This window comes from Centruroides vittatus, unplaced genomic scaffold (assembly GCF_030686945.1).
Source record: "Centruroides vittatus isolate TY-2023 unplaced genomic scaffold, ASM3068694v2 contig_329, whole genome shotgun sequence".
In the NCBI taxonomy this organism is placed as follows: domain Eukaryota; kingdom Metazoa; phylum Arthropoda; class Arachnida; order Scorpiones; family Buthidae; genus Centruroides; species Centruroides vittatus.
This window is the reverse complement of record NW_027122113.1, coordinates 1,487,505-1,507,032: the sequence shown is the minus strand read 5'-3', so window position 1 is coordinate 1,507,032 and position 19,528 is coordinate 1,487,505. Positions and strand designations below refer to the sequence as shown.

At 28.6% G+C, this 19,528-nt stretch overlaps 1 protein-coding gene across 1 annotated transcript in view; it reads left to right on the top strand.

Annotated features, from left to right (window-relative positions):
• Positions 1-19,528, top strand: part of LOC136973742 (twitchin-like) — a 245,808-nt gene that overhangs the window by 60,406 nt on the left and 165,874 nt on the right. Inside the window, 7 exon segments of the mRNA XM_067268488.1 lie at positions 1,974-2,109; positions 2,190-2,374; positions 4,156-4,174; positions 4,911-5,118; positions 9,784-9,874; positions 11,196-11,425; positions 12,448-12,538. Of these exon segments, the coding sequence (XP_067124589.1) occupies positions 1,974-2,109; positions 2,190-2,374; positions 4,156-4,174; positions 4,911-5,118; positions 9,784-9,874; positions 11,196-11,425; positions 12,448-12,538 (960 nt within the window).

The following is a 19,528-nucleotide window of genomic DNA, read 5'->3' as shown; positions in this document are numbered from 1 at the left end:
TTTTCAGATACTTATCTACCCTTCGTTGATATCCAAGTGCAAACTAACTCTATAAGGAAACTAATAGTGAGGTATGAACTGAACTGTAAGCTCTCTCTCTCGAACCCTACGTGACTTAGGGAATTTAGTCAGCTTTTGTATTTGTGTCCTTGTTAAATATAAATAAACCTTGTTTTAATTGTTAATTGGTGTCCTCTTTTTCTCGAATATCGCTTTCGCCTTACTGTCGACCCCATCTCACCTCCTATCCACTCGACTAACAAAAAGAGTCCCTACTTGTGGGATGGAATTCAAACTTTTAGCCATCTTGACAAGTGAGTTGCCGGAAAGGGAGGAACGACTTCCGCCTACCTCCCCGTTCTCACATATTGGTGTCACTCGAGTGGGGTTTCGACTCTTTCGGAACCCTGTTAGAACACCAACAAATCACATCTTGGAAACGCTCCGATCTCACAATGCCCTACTGTAATTTAAATTAAATAAATTAAAAATATTATTAAAAATTGCAGCCTGGCGTTATGATGATGTCAGAATAAATAATTGCTCATTCTTATTTATTTTGTTAAATATTTATTATTATTTTTTATATTATCTTATTTTTGTTAATTTACATCTATTTTATTTCTGTTGTACTTAAATTTTGTATTTTGTTCTATTATGAAATACTCAACTGATGAAAATCTATCAAATTAGGTTGAAAATGTATTTGTTTCATTAAACTTTTTGCTGGAGTTGATTTTTAAGGTGTGAATTTTTTCTCTGACATTCTCTCCAGTTATTTTGTTACATTACTAAACAATACCCATTTCAATAAACTTAAATAGCAATTATAAATAATTTAAGGTAAAAATAAAACAATTAAATACCTTAAGTAATAAGTTAAAACTTGAAAAAATAAATAAAATATGTAATTAGTGTATAATAAAATGAAATTGTGTCTATTGTACTTCAGTGAGGACTGGTGATATCCCATTACTTAAGATCACTATGCAGCTGCTTGGCTGTCTCACAAATAATCTTTTCAGAAATGATATTACCAACAAGTTGCTTCTCATTTATTCATACTAATAGGAGTTTTTCCAACTCCTCAATAACATGCAATCTTCAGGAGATCAACACTATCACACCCTTAACTACATTTGCTGCTTTTATTGCTTTCTTGTTCTTAAGAATGGTGCACACCATCAACTTCAGCATCTTAAATATGGTTACCAAATTTGCCACGTATGTACCATTTTCATACTTTGTGATAAGATCCCTTTTCACCTCAATCATTGATACTACAATCTTTTTCTTAGATTTCATTGCTTCCACACTTGGATGCAATGGTTAATAGCTAATGGTTATACATATAACAAAACACACCAAAAATAAAGTGAATAAAGCACTGAACACACACAAACATAATACAAGAGATGCTTTCACAGTGAGAGTGAGAGACAACTTGAGGCACAACAGATAGCATTTATGCAGTGAGCACATTTTTTCACTGTAGGTGCGCTGAGCAACATAGAAGTATTGTTCAAATTCTGGGTTGAATTTCTTTCAAATTTAGTGTTCAAACTGGAACATTCAAAGTTAGAGTTGTTAGAAGTATGATGTACCACTGTATTTAAATTTATAAGAAACTTTTTAGAAAATATTAAAGTCTGAAGCCAATAATTATCAATAAAAATTATTTATATAAGAATGTAAATGCTGATTATTATTAAATGCTATTAATGTAATATTTAACATTACATAGTATTCATACAAATATTTTTCCAACTTAATTATTTAAGTAAACAAATGAATTTTATTCAATAATTTTACAAGTACAGTTGTAGATAAACAACAAGATTAAATGTTTTTTTATTGTTGGAACTTTAATATTACTCATTACAGTAATTTTATGGGAAAATATTGAAGTTTCTGTTGTTTGAATATTTTGTAATTATAAATTTTAGGTTTATAACTCTTAAAATATCTTTTAGCCGATGAAACGTCTGTTCCTTCTGAAGGAGCCAAACCAACTTTTACTGAAAAACCTATCATCCGACAAGCAGATGATGGCAATAAAATTATATTTGAATGCAGGCTTATTGCTGACCCAAAACCTACATTGCAATGGTGTGTTTATAAATGTGTTAAATGACTATAATATATGACAATGAATATTTTATTGATTTTAGAAATATTGATGTATACAGGTTACACGCTGGAAAAGCTGTCAAAGATGGTGGAAGATATAAATATGTTTTAACTTCTGATAAACATAATCATACAGCAGCACTAGAAATATCAAAAGTAACTTCAACAGATGGCGGAGAATATAAAGTAGTTGCTATAAATAAACATGGAGAAGGGCAAGCTACGATAACTTTGAACTTTGAAGGTATGAAATAATTCAGTTTTTTCTTATTTCATGTAAACATTATAATCTTATATATGAATACTGTGAATATTTAAAATAATTTTTTAAGTAATTTAATAATACAATAATTGAATAAATTATCTTAATTAAATTATTAAATAATTTTCAGAAATGAAAAAAATCTTAAATTAAACTGTTTGATGATAAAATGAGAATTTTCAGTAGTTTAAGTGACTCTGAAAATGAACAGTTGTCCTGCTTTTCTCTGATGTTGTAGTAGTACTACTTGTTTGTACTAATACAACATCAGTACAAAATGTTCAAATGATGCAGGTGAATCAGCTCAAAGGTTCAGACAGTGAAATTTGAGATAGTGATAATAGCTCCAAATTCTCTATAGCATTTGCAGTGTAACTGTTTTTATCACATCACAACTCAGCTTCAGTTTATTGAAGGAATCATAGGGATTTTGTTAACAATGTTCTTCATGCATTCTTATAGGAATAAATTGGTATAATATTAGATAAGCATGGAGATTATGAAACTGATCCATCATACCCAATCCAGTTCTGAGGAAAATGCATGTCAAGAAATTCTTGGACAATAAGAGTTCACTGTATTTAATTGAAAAAAAAACTCAGCTAGTTGATTTTTGTGGGCTTCAAGAAAGCACTTTCTTGATTCAGTCAATATCTTCCTGCAAAGGAACAAAAAGATCAAACTTCTCCTGATCTTTTTGTTCCTTTTTGGTGCTGAGTACTACTAGTCTTTTGAAATTGCTTTAACTTTCTTTGATAGCATTATCTGAAGGTGGGTCTTTTCCATACTAACTTTTGTAACAATGTTGCATTGTGATAACAGATTTTGTTTCAAAAAACCAAAATACATACATTGCTTTCTCTAAACAATTATCAGTTTGAAGCATGACATCACATTATTCACAGACATTAATGTGGAAAGTACAACATTGTCAAATAAAATTTTTTGAGCTACACTTTCATATTCTGTAAGAAATGTTATTTTGCTAAAAATTATAGGATACAGGAACACCAGCAATGATTTAGAATCATTTTGTACTTTAAAACATTAATTTTAAGTTATAACTTTAATCATTTATTTTTGTTAGATTTAATGGGAAATTGTTACTCTCTTGTTATTTTATTGGATGGAAATTGTACTTAGCATAGGCATTGTCTTAATAATGCAAAGAATAAATAAAAACAGAACTTGAGATAATCCACATCCTTTCAAATTTATTTATATTCTGCTCATAAAAGTTTTCCAATAATGCAGAATATAGATAAATTTAAATTATAATAAAGGTTTTTTTTAAACGTTTTTTTAAGTGCATTAATCTTTTTCTCTTAGCATTTTAACACATAACACAACATTTTGATAATATATTTAATAAAAAATCATATTTGAAAGAAATAAAAAAATTAACTTTTTTAATCCAACATATCAGATTATAGTTTTATCATCATATTATATTTTATGTGTGAATAAGTTCATCAGTAAATAAAAATGTTATCCTAGTTATCCAGTCCTAGATAACGTTAAATAATATATAATTATAATTTTACCATTTGAAAGATTATTAAAATATCATTTATTAATGTTTTTTTTTTTATTTGTTGAGATTAATCAGAATAAAATAAAATATTAATAAATTTTTTATTATATTTCTATTAATCTTAATAAATAATATGTCAATAAATGAAAATAACAATATACATATTTTTCTTTAATTTATTTAAAATGTAAATTAAATTTATTTCATGATTTTGTTTATTTTTTTTTAGAATCTACTGGAAAACCAAAGTAAGTATTTTACTTATATTGCAAAAGTTTAAATTAGATAAATATCTTATAATAGAATAATCTTAAAATAGAAAATTGAATAAACATAATTGTGAATGATGTATACAGCAATGAAAAAATTAAACATGAAACATTTTTAATATAGAAAAATAATATAGAATATTATCTATAACAATTGAAAATAAAATTTATTCCAGTGAAAGTACATATTCCAGAGAATACTTGCATTGATTAATGATGTTAATTATAAAATTGTCTGAATAATCAGTTTTAGGACCTCTGTACACTGGTAAATTTCATATGATAAAAGACAAAAATATGTAATATTTTTTTTTTATTTTAATAAAGTTATAAACTTTATTAAAATAAAGCAAAATGAAAAAATTAATTCACATCTTTTTAAATTCAAATCAGATTTATTATAATATGACAACAATATCCATTATCCATTGAAAAAATTAAGTTACTGTATTAAAAAATTAGTTAAGAATCTGAAAAAATGTATATTATTTGATTTTTGATATGATTGGAAAATTCAGAATGTATTGATTAAAAAATTTGAATGTGTTGAAAAATTTCAACACATTCAAATTTATATAAAAATCTCATTTATATGTTATTAAAAAATGTGAAATAAAACAATTAATTTAATTATAAATAATCAAACTTTTGATTTATTAAAATAATATAAAAAGTTATTAGTTTTTGTCTGTTGTTAATCAATTTTGTTTTATAGGCTTCCAGGAAAAGCACCTAGATTTCCTAAAAAACCTACAATTAAGCAACAAGGTGATTCACTAGTGTTAGAATGTATTTTAGAAGCTAAACCATATCCTGAAATTACGTGGTATCATGGAAGCAAACAAATAAAAGATGGCAAACGCCATAAAGGAATAAAGAAAGAAATTGGAACAGATTTATATCAGCTATCTTTAGAAATTAGGGTATGCAGAATTTATGATTATTATACATATTTGGGGTAATATATTTCTATAAACAGAAATCAGTTTAAATTACTTATTGTTAAATTATATAAAAAGAATTTCCTAGATTATATAACTATAATTTTAATTTAAGAAATATAACATTATTTATTATTAATACTAAAATCAAATTTTATTTTGTTTCATCTTTAAATGATATATTTTTATTTGACAATTAATTTTCATCATTTTGTCAAAAAAAGAAATATTTCTTTTTGCATGTACTTGATATAGACAAAATACTATGTTTTAAAAACAAATGAATTATATCAAAGTATTCTTAGTTTCATTTCATTTTAGTTAATTGGTGATAATTAAACATTTGAGGATATTTAAATGACGACGATCAATTAGTTTTTCCTTTTTAAGTTGAATTCTAAACATCATAAGTTAAAATTTTTCATACTCTGAAATATATATTCTAGTGTTTCATTGTAAAATTTTTTATATAAAAAATTTTGCTATTTTTGTTTTTTTTAATAACAAAATTACTACAATAATCTATATCTACTTATCTGTAAATTATTATTTGTATTTTTTAATATTGTAACATTAAATCCATCAAAGTATACTAGTATAATGAACAAGGTATAATAAATACAAATATGTTGCACTAATCTTGTATAGCTTTACAGTTAATTTTTGAAACATAACACTAATGTTTTTAATCCAAAAATTCTTCTGGTGTGATCTGAGTTTGATTTTTGAACTTGGATTTCACCAGAAAAATTTTTATAGAACACTAGGGTGGATAGAAAACATTAGTGTTATGTTTCAAAAATTAACTGCAAAGCTATACAAGGTTAGTGTGATGTATTTGTGTAGCATATTATTAATGATGAACATTTAATAATTTATCATACTGTATTGATATTGAGAATAAATGTTGAAATACATATATATTAATGTTGTTTTAGCTTTAGTTTAAATCTGTTACTCAAACAACTGGATTCTGTATTATTATCCAAAACCTTTATTTATCCAGCAGCTTATTTCATCAAACACATTAACAAACATTTTTGGCTATCTTCATCAGCCATCTTTTGACTAAATGAACATCTGTAAAGTACTATTTTTTTTAGTATCTTAGGAAACCGACTATAATTACGGTTGGTAAAACTTCCGTTAACCTAACGGGTACTTTACGCGGATTCGAGATTAGTTTGCCAGGCCTGGGCTTTTAAGCGTGCATCGAAAAATTAGTAATAACAACGATAAATATCAAGTCAAATCAAAAGTTCAAATATATTTAATTAGCAACTAGAACGTACTACGTACAAATATCAATAATTCCAAACAAAATTTATTAACGAAATTCAACAAGTCAACCCGACAATAAACTCAGCTACTTAGCTTAACTTAATAGTAATTTCCCCTTTGAAATTCAACAATCAAATACTTAGAAACTATGAACAAAATCTCTTACTAATTAAATGTCTATCCGTCACCTCACTATACGAAGAAACTATCTCCTCAATCCTTTCGATATCGTCAAATCGTCAATCGAACTCCTCTTTAGCACCTTGGATCGTCCAATTATCAATCTGGACTTCTATCAGAAAATACTTCGCTTTCGAATTAACCTCGCTCTCACAGTCGCCTCGATTTGGAAATCACCTCGGTTTGGAAATCACCTCTCCTTCTTCGGTTAACGTATGGGTTTTATACTGTGAGGTGACGTCACACTTGAGCTGGGTTACTCCTCTTATTTACATACTTAGTTGCTAACATTAACTTTGTTCTGGCAGCTTTAAGTTTCCGACAAAGCTTATAAACCGTTTACAAAATATTTATCATAATTTTCTGGGATGTTTAAGACGGTTTATCAAGTATTTCTCTACTAGTGATTGGGGGAGTCCCCCAATCACTAGTAGAGAGTTTTTTTCTGCGGACTGTTACTTCCGCCGGGCAGCGCAAGTGCGCAAGATGTTTCCTATGGCGCTTATTTCTCCGTGAGTTGTTTTTTCTTCATTTTTCATTACTAACAAGAGAGTGGTGGGGAACCTTCGTCCTAAATAAACATAAACCCCAAACAAAAAGATAATAAAACGGAAATAATAATAAAATAAAAAATAAGGTTCGGACTCAGTTCCTTACACATCTGCTAAATAGAATATTATCAACAAGAATGTCTCATGGATCAGTTCCACTTATGGTTTGAAATTAATGTCATTTATATATAAAAATGTTTAGTTACATAAGTTAATAAAGGCTGTGATACAACTGAACAAACACAAATCCATAAAACAGAGGTTACAACATAATGAAATAAAGTCTAAACAATAAGTTCTTTCACATGGACACACTGAACTTATTTATCCTAATGGTACAGCATCTACCATGCACTCAGAAGCCCATTGACATTTTAATGATTTATACAGTTGCCATGTACTGTACATGGTGTTTGCACATATCAATAATTTCTACATACTGATGTTAGTGTCTCTAATGAATATGATCATATGGGTTTCATCTCACCGTACTATGGTATTTCCTATTATGTCAAATGAAGTAAATATCATGGATAATTATTATGCCTTTGTGTCCTTTTTAACTCTATTTAAAATTTATTTTGTATACTAGTACTTTCTATATATTTTACTTATTTATACTGGAAATTAAGGACTTATTTTACTGGAAATTATGGATGCAGATATTTAGTCTTACAGATCAAAAATAATGTTCTTTATTTAGTTCACCTGTTAATATATAGAAAGTACTAGTATACAAAATAAATTTTAAATAGAGTTAAAAAGAACACTAAGGCATAATAATTAAACATTATTTAATAATCTATAGCTGAATTTCTGGAAAATTGGAGAATGCAGAGAATGGGGAATACAGCTGAAGAAATAACAAATTTAACAGGTGAACTAAATAAAGAACATTATTTTTGATCTGTAAGACTAAATATCTGCATCCATAATTTCCAGTATAATAAGTCCTGTTAATATATAGAAAGTACTAGTATACAAAATAAATTTTAAATATCATGGAGTTGCATTCCTTCTTGGTATTGTATTGATGCTTCTTTACAGACTTGGTGGAAATGGCTCTTTAACTGGGAATGCATATACACCCACTTTATGTTTGGGGACTAAAAGGTTCTTGTCATTCCTCATTGTGTTGTATATGGTAGGATTCAGTGTATATTCAGTATTCCTGATGTTGGTATCTCAGACATTAGGGTATCTACTTGCACAATAGCAGGAGACATTACATCACCTTTTTATATATGCATTGTGGTATAGTGGTCATAACCATTGTTGGTATGCTACACTTAGTCTTAATCATGTGTACAATAAAACATGATTGATTATGATGTTCTTGATTCTTAGCAAGAATTACCATTTGAAATCACAAACACAAATGGAATCCCACCATATACAGCACAATAAGGAATACAAAAATAACCATTGGTCTGCAAAGATGAAGTAGGTATGTACACAATCCCAGCTAAAGACAGTCATTTCCACCAAGACTATGTATACATAGGGCACATATCCAAGCACCTTAGTACAAGAATAAAGTACCAATACAACACCAAGAAGGAATGAAACTCCATGATACTACATTCACCATGAAGGAAAAACACATAATATGGTGGGATGAAGGCCCTTATGATCAGAGCCATCAGAGACTCTGATATCAGCAAGTATGCAGAAATTATTGAAATGTACAAACATCTTGTATATCACAACTGTATGAATCATTAAAATGCCAATGGGCCTGTCAGTGCATGGTAGATGTTGTACCATGGTTTTTGCCATAAATATAATCATCTCATTCAAACTATTAAATCTAAAATTATGATAGACTTTATTTTGTTGTTGTAACTTCAGTTTTATAAATTTGTTTGGTTGTACTATAGCCTATATTAATTTATGTAACTAAACATTTTTATATATGAATGACAAAAATTGAATGGCAATAATTTCAAACCATGAGTGGAACTGATTCATGAAATATTCTTGATGATAATGTTCTATTTGGTTGTTCTATTTAATGTTCTGTTTTAGATATTTATTTAACCTAAAGATAGCTGATGAAGATAGCCAAAAATATTCATTAAGGTGTGTGTTTATATAAATAAGCTACAGGATAAATAAAGGCTTTAGTTTTAGTTGTTATATATGTATAGTTTTGGTTTTAATTTTAGTCTTTAGTAAACTAATTGGTCTGCAGAGATACCATGTAATGTATGTACAGTACATGTATTCCTTTTTTTACTTATTTTCTTTCAAGAAAATATATGAATCAGTAGTGACTTGCCTATAAAAACTATAGATAGATTTGCAGTTTTTCCAGAAATATTTCTTTGTAAAAAATATTTTTAAATATTTAGTAGTCACTTTGCTCTCTTTTTTCAAATGTAATAAAATACAGCCTTTCAGGGATTGTCTGGCAATAAAAAAAAGCATTTTATGACATTCATTTATTATTCTTTAGAATGACTTTATTTTTTGACAATCTTTTTTCCATTAATGCTCTAAAAATTGAATTATAAGAAAAAGAACATTCAAATATACTACAAGAAATTTTTAAAAATTATTTTTCGTTTTTGTTTTTCCTTTATAACTATAATATTAGTAACAGTTTACAAAAATAATTAAATTTTTTAAATAGGACCCAACAACTGAAGATGGTGGTAATTACAGATGTAATGCAGTTAATGATTTAGGAGAAAGCAATGCTAATATAACACTTAATTTGCAAGGTAACTATTTTAGATTTTCAATAATAATAAAGTTTTTTGGAAAAATATATTTTTATTTGTCAATGGTTACTTGTCAGTATTTAGTGACTCAATTTATTAATTGATATGTTGTTATAAATAAAACAATTTTACAATTAATATTTCTTTTATTTCATAAATAAAGCAGTATGCAAATGAGAAGATATGACTCTGTACCTTGGAATCATATAATTCATAAAGTCATATCTTATAATGCTAAAAAAAATTCACTTTTATTAAAGATTAATTGAACACTATACTGGTTACTTATTCTTTATTTATTTAAATCAGTGTTAAATTTTCAATCAAATCTAATTTATTAAGAGTAACTAAATTTAGTGTAAAAATTGAATTTGTTTTAAATTGTTTTAATGATTTGCTTGAAGATTGTTTGATAACTTATTATTGAATTTTGGTGGTGTTTCAAAAAATAACACCTTTTAAATTTTAAAATTTTTCAGATAATACAGTTTATTCAAACTGAATATATAAAATGAAATATAAACATAGACCTAGTTTTTGTGTAAGAACCATAAACAATTGCACTTATCTCAGTTCTTTATGAGGTTGAAAATACCAGTTTTCCAAATATCTGCTTTTTGAGAGTTGAGCCATGGTTTGTTTTTTCAGTTCTTTGTCTGTCTGAAATTGCTTCCTGCCAAGAAACTTTTTTTTGACCAATTAGTGATAGTCACTATGCACTAGGTCAGAACTGTAAAGTAGATATGGCAAAAGTTTCCAACCTTAGGCTAAATTGATTTCTGCAAACTTTTGTGTTGCAGCCAGATCACTGTTCATCACAAAGGCTCATTTTTCCTTATTTGATCAATTTGCACCATTGTCAAATTTATGTAATCTTCAGAATACACTTCCTACAGTTTGTCATGAATTTGTGATAATTTTCATCCTTTCATTCTAAACTATCACACCATAGCTCTGTATTCTTCTGTAATAGATGATGTGATAAGGGATGCTATTTTAAACTAACCTGTATCGTATGCCTGTAAGATAAGAGTACTTGTTGAACAATGCTGTTGGAAGGAAAAAGAGTATACTTTACAGCCCTGTTATTTTATTTTATTTTTTTTCAAATTAAAATTAAAATGAATGCAATAAAAAAAAGGCATCATTTTTTGATTATTTTTTGAAACATCCTCACTTTAACTTATTAGCATTGATAAAATGTATACATAAATTGTTTTAGAATAATAGAAATAATAGCATAATTGTTTGTTTAGTCATTTACTAATTTTATATATGCACACACACAAAGTAAAGAATTTATATTTGATATATAAAATAGGTGGCGAGCCAGAAAAAGAAGAAGGATTAGCACCAACATTTATTGATAAAGCAAAAATCATTCCAAAAGATGGTGGGAAGTTAATTGTAATGGAATGCCGAGTTAAGGCAGATCCAGCCCCTCAGGTCACGTGGTATCAAGGTACAAAAACTGTTAAAGAGACCAATCGGGTCCAAAGCCATGTTACTAAAAGTAAAACTGAAGAGTATACAATACAGTTAGAAATCAAAGTAAATAATATTTACATTTATTAAATTATTCATATGTTTATTGAATTATTGTATTTGCTTTAAAGATAGAAGTTGTTAACTAATAATAATAAAATGTTAAAGCTGAAAGAATGAATTACTGAAAAGTTGATACTTTTAAGAACAATAACAAAGATACAGCAATTTTATATTAAGACTATATTTCAAAATTATTAGAAATGCTGTTATAAAAAATTTTACATTCAAATTAAATTAAACAAATTAAAATTTGTTTTAAAAAATACAATTTTATTTACTTATTTAGTTATAGTAAAGAAAATATTTTACTCAACAATGTCATGGATTCCCTGTAGTTAACTACAGAGACTCCATGTGTAATAATATTGTTGGGATAATATAACTTCTAAGTGCTTAGAGAAAATATTTTATTTGTGATTAATATGTTACTATTAGAAAATTAGTAATATTTTTCAAAATTTTTTATTCATTTAAGAAAATTTTTCAGTAGAAACTTTTTACTAATATGGTGGTAAAACTTAGAAAAGAATCTATGTAAAAGCAAACAATCCTTTATTTATATTCCATAAATAATATGTCATGACATTGTAAATAAGTATACAATAATAAAAAAAAATAATTAAATAAATAAATAAATAAATATAAAAGTAAACAACAATAAATGATAAGTTATGACAATACTGATGTTCCTTTGGTTACTGAACTATCTTAGATGAGAATATTCTATTAAAAAAAAGTAAAAAAAAATTATTTTCTTTAAAAATGTATCAAACTTTAAGAAGTGGAGACATTTGATATCTTAAATTTATCCTTAAATCACAAACCACACCCAAGCAAATAAAGAGAAAATATTAATTTTTATATAGATTTTCTTTTAAATATTATAAATGAATACTACAAGTAGATTTGAATTTACATAAAATTTTTAATTATATAAATATTTTTCTTAATTTGTTTATTAAGAAGTGTGAATTTTCAAATTTTGATGGAAAATCCTAAACTTTTACATTATTTTTGTATTTCAGGATCCATCTAAAGATGATGGTGGAGCATATAAATGTATAATCAAAAACACTTTAGGTGAAATTACAGCAAATCTGAATCTTAATATAGAAGGTAAATTTGTATATATATTATTTTTGTTTCATAATCATTAACATAATGTAAATTTAAAATTAATAACTTTAAATGTTCAGACACACTGTTCATAAATTTGATTTAATTATAAATAAAGAAATATTTATAAACAGTAGAACTTGGTTAAGATGTTCCCAAATTAGAAGTTTTTCCATGTAAGAAGTTTAATATCAAAAGAGTCAATTTTTTCTCTCTAAGAGGTGTAAATTTTTCTGTTTAAGAAAATTTTTCACTTAAGATAGAAATCCTTGTCCATGACTGGAAAATGGATTTACGTAAGAAGTTTTTCAGCTGCATCCTATTAAAAATTTGGGATCATCCATAAATTATGTAACACTATTTTTACATATTTGAACTGCACTCCCACACACTAGTGTTTCATAATGCTGTAGCACATATTTACACTCAAAATTATGTAATGTATATCCTTGATCAACTTCTTAAAGCTTTACAGTTGATATTTGACAGCTAATCAAAAGCATACTTTTAACTTCAGAATGTTAAATAGGCAGGTCTCCAGCAAAGTTAATTAGAAATCAGATAAGAAATAAATTATTTATTTAATTTTTTTTATTATTATAAAATTACAAATGTAGTTAAAAAACAAAAACATTTTTTACTTTCGTGTTCATTTTTTGGTAAATTAGACAACAAAAATTATAGTCAAATCCAGAAGTAATTGGTAAAAACTGCTTTTGAGTAAAAAATTTAAAGACCAGTAGCATTACATGATTTTTTGTAAATACTTCAAATTTTTTGTAACATATTGTAATTATTACCAGCATATCCACCTCATATCTGCATAACAATAATTTATGGATAAGCCCCTTTATACAATTAATTGCATGTGAAAAAAGAAAAACAATTATTGTAAGGATGTATGGTGTATGATGGCACTGCTTGATATCTAATTTGCCAGGACATCAAACTCAGGAAGAGTCTGCAGGTATAAATCACATTTGTGGGTGCTGATGGATTTAGACTCAAAATACCAGTGGCGTGCCATCATTGGAAGCGATGGAAGCGCCGATTCCACATTCCAATGACTTTCCCTTGAATTTTATAAAATATAAATTTTCATATTTTAACGTACTTTGAATTAATTAAAATTAATATTTTATTATAACTGCATTATGTATCTTTTACAAATTTCTATACTACATGTGAAAAAAAACGATAAGATTGCTATTGTATATTCGAATAATTCGGTGGCGGAAGGAATGTCGAAACCGGGTCAGTCTCCAATCAGCCAGATTATATAGGCATTAGCACATGCGGTTTACAGTGCACCAACCTCACCCGGTTTAGCTCACCCGGCTAAACCGGGTAAGCGACACACTCGTAAAGAGTACAGTTTTATATGCCTGAGCAGTTGTGGGCTGTTAGCCACCTGCCTGTCAACTTCCAAGCAGCCAGATTATAGGCATTGGCGCATGCGCTTTACAGAGCACCAACGTCACCCGGTTTAGCTGGTGGATGCTTCACACATAAAGCTTCTAACTTTATATCCTGGACCAGTTGTGGGCTGTTTAGCCGCCTGCCTGCTAGATATTCGGCCGCTCTCGCCCGATTACGTGAATCACGAGTAGACTAGATCAACGGCGGGCAACCCCGGCCCGCGGGCCAGCTACGGCTTGCGAAAAGTTTCTATCCGGCCCGCGAGATCTTTAATAGATTATTAAATTGGAAAAATAACTAATTAATAGTTAATTTTCCAATTCTTTGTAATTTTCGAAAACGATAAGAGAAATAAATGTAGTATAAACTTTTTATTTATTTATTTCATATTTGCAGACTAAAAAAATTACGAGTCACAAAAAGGCGTCAATTAACTACTACGGCCCGCGGAAAAACGTAAAATTTATTCTGGCCCACGTTATAAAAAAGCTTGCCCACCCTAGACTAGATTTATAACTTAACCCAACCGATAGGAGTTTACTGGCATGTTTTTATGATAGTTCTGTATAGTTGACGGGAGTTTAAAAAAATCCATTAAAATATTTGATATATTTATTCCGCTCTCCCATCTTATATTACTTATGGGTTTCAATGTTAAACCGGTGATATTACGATTATAGTATGTCCCATCTGTAAGGGAATGCAGAAAAAACGTGTACAATTCTTGTATAATGCTAAAAAATTAACTGTTACTTTGGCATCATTATTTACAACCAAATTTAATGAATGAGACGTACAATGGTACAAAAAAAGCTCTAGAATTTATTTTCCTTAAATGTACGATCTAAGTATCGGTTGTCATAAAAATTTCTTTCCACTTTTTTCCCAAGACTACAGATATTCGAGTACAAAGTAACTGGTTTCGAGTTATTTCTACTAAGAAGTAGTTAAATAATTAAGAGATTAGGGAATGGTGACATAAGTAAAACCCTGCTGACTTAAACAAAAGCTTAACCGAAGCAATTACTAGCTCAGTACAGTGGGGAACTGATTTCCGTGTACACCTGGTACTAAAACGAATTGCAGTAGTTAGAAAACAAATGACTATTAAGTTTAACATATTTACATCTATGGTGAGAAACGTTTAAAATTTACAACGGCCCTGTCGCGTCCTTTGAGATATACTAGTGATGCGACAAAAGAGGCATTTGACATTGACCGGTATCGGCACCCTCGGGATTTGTCATGCATGCATTCACTGTACACCTACCAAAATCGTCTCTGTTTCCATTCGTGAGCCACTCGCAGGGAGCAATTTTAACTCAGTGGATTGTTTAACTATTTAAAAATAAACAATATTTTATGTTATTTTTATATACGTTTCTTCGCAAAAGTATATTCATACAATTGAATATTTTGTACCAGGTATGTATAATTGTATATCCATCACAAATTTTATTTTACTAAGTAAGTTTTAATAATTTTATTTTTAATTTTAACCCTTATATCATGGCTAGCGATTTAAACTGTAATTGTGATATTGAAAATTTACTTAAAAAAAGTTTTGGCTCAAGACAATATAATGAAAAAGAAGCCATTATTAAAAGAGAAAGACCAACGCCTAAATTAAATATAAGTACTTCGACAAAAAAATTTGTTCGAAGCTAGACATTTTCACGATAAAATTTATCAAGACGTAAAATGGCTTTGTGGATGCATAAAAATGCAAAAATTGTTTTGTTGGCCTTGCCTATTATTTTCAAATGAAATTAGTGTGTGGAATAAGAATGGCTTTGACGATTTAAATAATTTGAGTAAAGCTAGAAAAAGACATGAAAATCGTAAATGTCACATCGATTCTTTTGTAAAATTGAAGCAATTTGGAAATCAAAATAGAATAGAATTTAACATTAGTAAACAATATAAAATTAATATTGAAAATTATAACAAGATAGTTACGGCTAATAGATATATTGTATCTAAATTAATAGATATTACATGCTTTTTAGCAAAGCAAGAATTGGCATTTAGAGGGCATAGGGAATGTATTGAATCTAATAACAGAGGTAATTATATTGAACTCGTTTCTTTATTAAGTACGTCAGATAATCAATTAAAAATGCATTTAGAGAAGTCTACAGTTTTTACTGGCTTATCGAACAAAATTCAAAATGAGCTCGTTAATTCGTTAGGAAACGTTTTATTGCAAGAAATTAAAAAAGAAATTGAAAACGCAAAATTTGTTGCTATAATTGTAGATGAAACAACGGACATTAGCCACAGAGCCCAGATGTCGACTGTATTTCGTTACGTGAAAGAAAACGGTAATGTCGAAGAAAGATTTGTGGGCTTTACTGATGTGAGTGAGAACAGAGACGCAAATTCGTTATTCACTCACATTAAGAGTTACTTAGACGAATTTCAATGCACTAAAAAATTAGTGGCACAAACATACGACGGTGCTGCCGTAATGGCCGGACAACATAATGGTGTTCGAGCTAAAATTAAAGAAATATCCAAACATGTTATTTTCGTACACTGTTATGCTCACAGATTGAACCTAGTTTTCTCTCAATCTGTTGGATATATAAAAGAATGTAAAATATTTTTTCAAACTATGACAGGATTTTCTTCATTTTTTTCTAAATCTTCTAAAAGATCTCACGCCTTAGACCTAGAAGTCAATAAGCGTTTTCCTTCAGCCACACCTATTAGATGGAATTACAATAGCAGGATTGTAAACTGCGTTATGGAGTATAAAGAAGAATTAAAACTTTTGTTGTTGAATATGGTTGAAAGTCCAGAACAATGGGATTCTGATACTACAATTGCCGCAAGAGGATTATACCATTATTTAATAGATTTTGATTTTCACTTTTTATTACTAGTTTTTCATCAAATATTTGCACATTCAGATATCCTTTTTGATATATTACAAAAAAAAAATTTTAATATAGCATATTGTATTACTAGAATAAATCACTTTATTGATTTTTTACGACAGAAAAGAAATGATTTTGATTTGATTTGGGACGCTTTGAAAAAAGATGAAACTTTTTTAGAAATTCAACCAAAAAGAGGAATGAGACATACTGATATTGAGTCTAAAAAGGATTTATATAGACGTCTGTTTTATGAAATAATGGATACATTGATACAAAATTGTTTTGACAGATTTGCTGACATAAAATCTCTAGAATTTTTATCACTTTTAGATTTTAATAATTTTAAATATTATGAAAAACAATTTCCCGAAGAGAGTTTTAATGCTTTACGTAAATTTTATGGAGAATTTTTTAATTTATGTAAATTACGTAGTGAATTGCAATATTTATATTCGTGTCCGGACTATATTGGCAAGTCACTCTTAGACATAAAAAATATTATAATTAATGATGACCTAAACAAAGACGTACTAATAGAATTATATGGTTTAATATCATTAATTTTTACAATACCATCTACCAGTGCGTCTGTTGAGCGTAGTTTTTCAACAATGAAGTGAATTCATACATTCGCCAGGAACACTCAGTCGGAGGAAAGATTGTCGTCACTAGCGTTGCTTTCTATAGAAAAAGAACTTTTAAATACGTTGATGGAATCAACGACGAGTGACTTTTATGATAAAGTAATTAACGACTTTGCGGGAAAACATCGCTGAATAGAGTTAATTTATAGAAAATAAAAAAAAGAAACAAGTTTTTCTATAATTGTATTATGTATGTATTATTTGTATTTTAGAATTAAAGTACATAAATTGTTTATTTTTGTCATTCGCACGTACGAATGGACCCTAGACCATCACTGACGCGCAATTAACTGATTGCCCCTGAAAGTCGGCTTCTTACAGAAACACAGCTTCCCTACCATCAAATATCACGGCACGCCACTGCAAAACACCTTTACAAATGCTTTTGATTATTGTTACAAAAAATCTGTTACAGTGGAACCTCACTTAATGATCACCTTGCATAATGAGTGTTTCGCATAATGAGCAAAATAAATTGCGAAAAAATGACTCGCTGAACGAGCAATGTTTCGCATAACAAGTGGCCAGGAGAGGGGAAGTCCTGGATTGTGTGCATGCTCCATCTAAACATATAAACATCAACAACTATAGCCTGTTACATAGTAAACACGCCAAATGATATGCCAAGTTCTTGGGCTATGTAAAGGCTAAAATTAAATATTAAAAATTAATTATTTATAATTATTAAATTTAATACGAGAGGAAAGCGTAACTGCCTACCTCTAATCAAATTAATTAATTTCTAATATTCAATTATAGCCTTTACATAGCTCAAGAATTTGACATATTGTTTGGCGTGTTTATCAGACATACTATCTGTGATTTTTTTTTTTTTTTTTTTTTTTTCTTTATTGAATTCACATTCCAGGTTGGTTCATTCCATGCTAGAAGAAAAGCTGAAGATGATTCATACTCCTTATCAATGTTTATTGTATAATTTTCTTTGAATAAATGGTATACGTAAAGAATTTGAGTATTTTTTTCGGTGTGGAACGCATTATTGTATTTTACATTAGGAATGCCGTAATTTCATCCTATTTACATATTATTTTACATATGGAAAAAATTGTTTTGCTTAATGAGTAAGACTCTAGAATGAATTATGCTCATTAAGCGAGGTTTCGCTGTATTTACATTTAATCTTTCATCTTCAGTATTCATCCCACGAAGATGTTCTTTGTGATTTGAAGTAATAATTCATAATTCCTTTATGAGTTCATATGATGCTGGGCTCGGGCAAAGTCATTGATGAGGTGGTTGAGATCACTTAGTACAGAGATTTGTCAAGTAGCGGAGGCATAAGAGTTCCCAGTGGCAAAGTCATGCACTTATTAAGTGTCACAAAAGGAGAAGGTACTTGAGGACAGATTGCTTCAGCATAGGATGGATTTGTGTTCTATGGTTAGATCAAGAACTTGCTTGAAGAAAACATACTAAGTTGACTGGTAGATGTTAGCAGATTACTAGAGAAAATGAATCGATGTGACATGAATAGGGATGAATGGATGGAGAAGTGCAATTTTAGAAGAGCGATTGGAGAAGTGCACTTTGATGCAGGTTTATATAGAATCTTTTTTGCAGTCCAACAATTTAATTTGTCCCAAATCCTTCTCTTTCCTCCCAATTGGGAGGAAAGAGAAGGATTTGGGACCAATTAAATTGTTTCCTTTTGTCTCCAGGTAGAACTAGACCCAATCTAGGCATGAAAAAGGTTGAATCTTGTTGTTAACTCAACATTATCTCAATCTTGGATGACAGGATGTTTAAACAAATCTTAGAATTTTTGCTTGTATTTCTAAAAGTTTTGTTTTCTCTCTTGTCAGATTTCTATAAGACATCCTGCAATAATTATTTATTGATCAAAATATTTTATAGCACTTCAAGTTTGCCGTAATTTCATCCTATTTACAAGCACCTAAGCCAAAGTTCATTTTTCCAGTCTGAGCTTTACATCTATTTCTTTTTTTTTCTACCTTCACGTTGTGTTTATCTTATGAAATTCCTTTCCTTAGTGGAAAGCTTTTAAGCAAAATTTAGTGAGG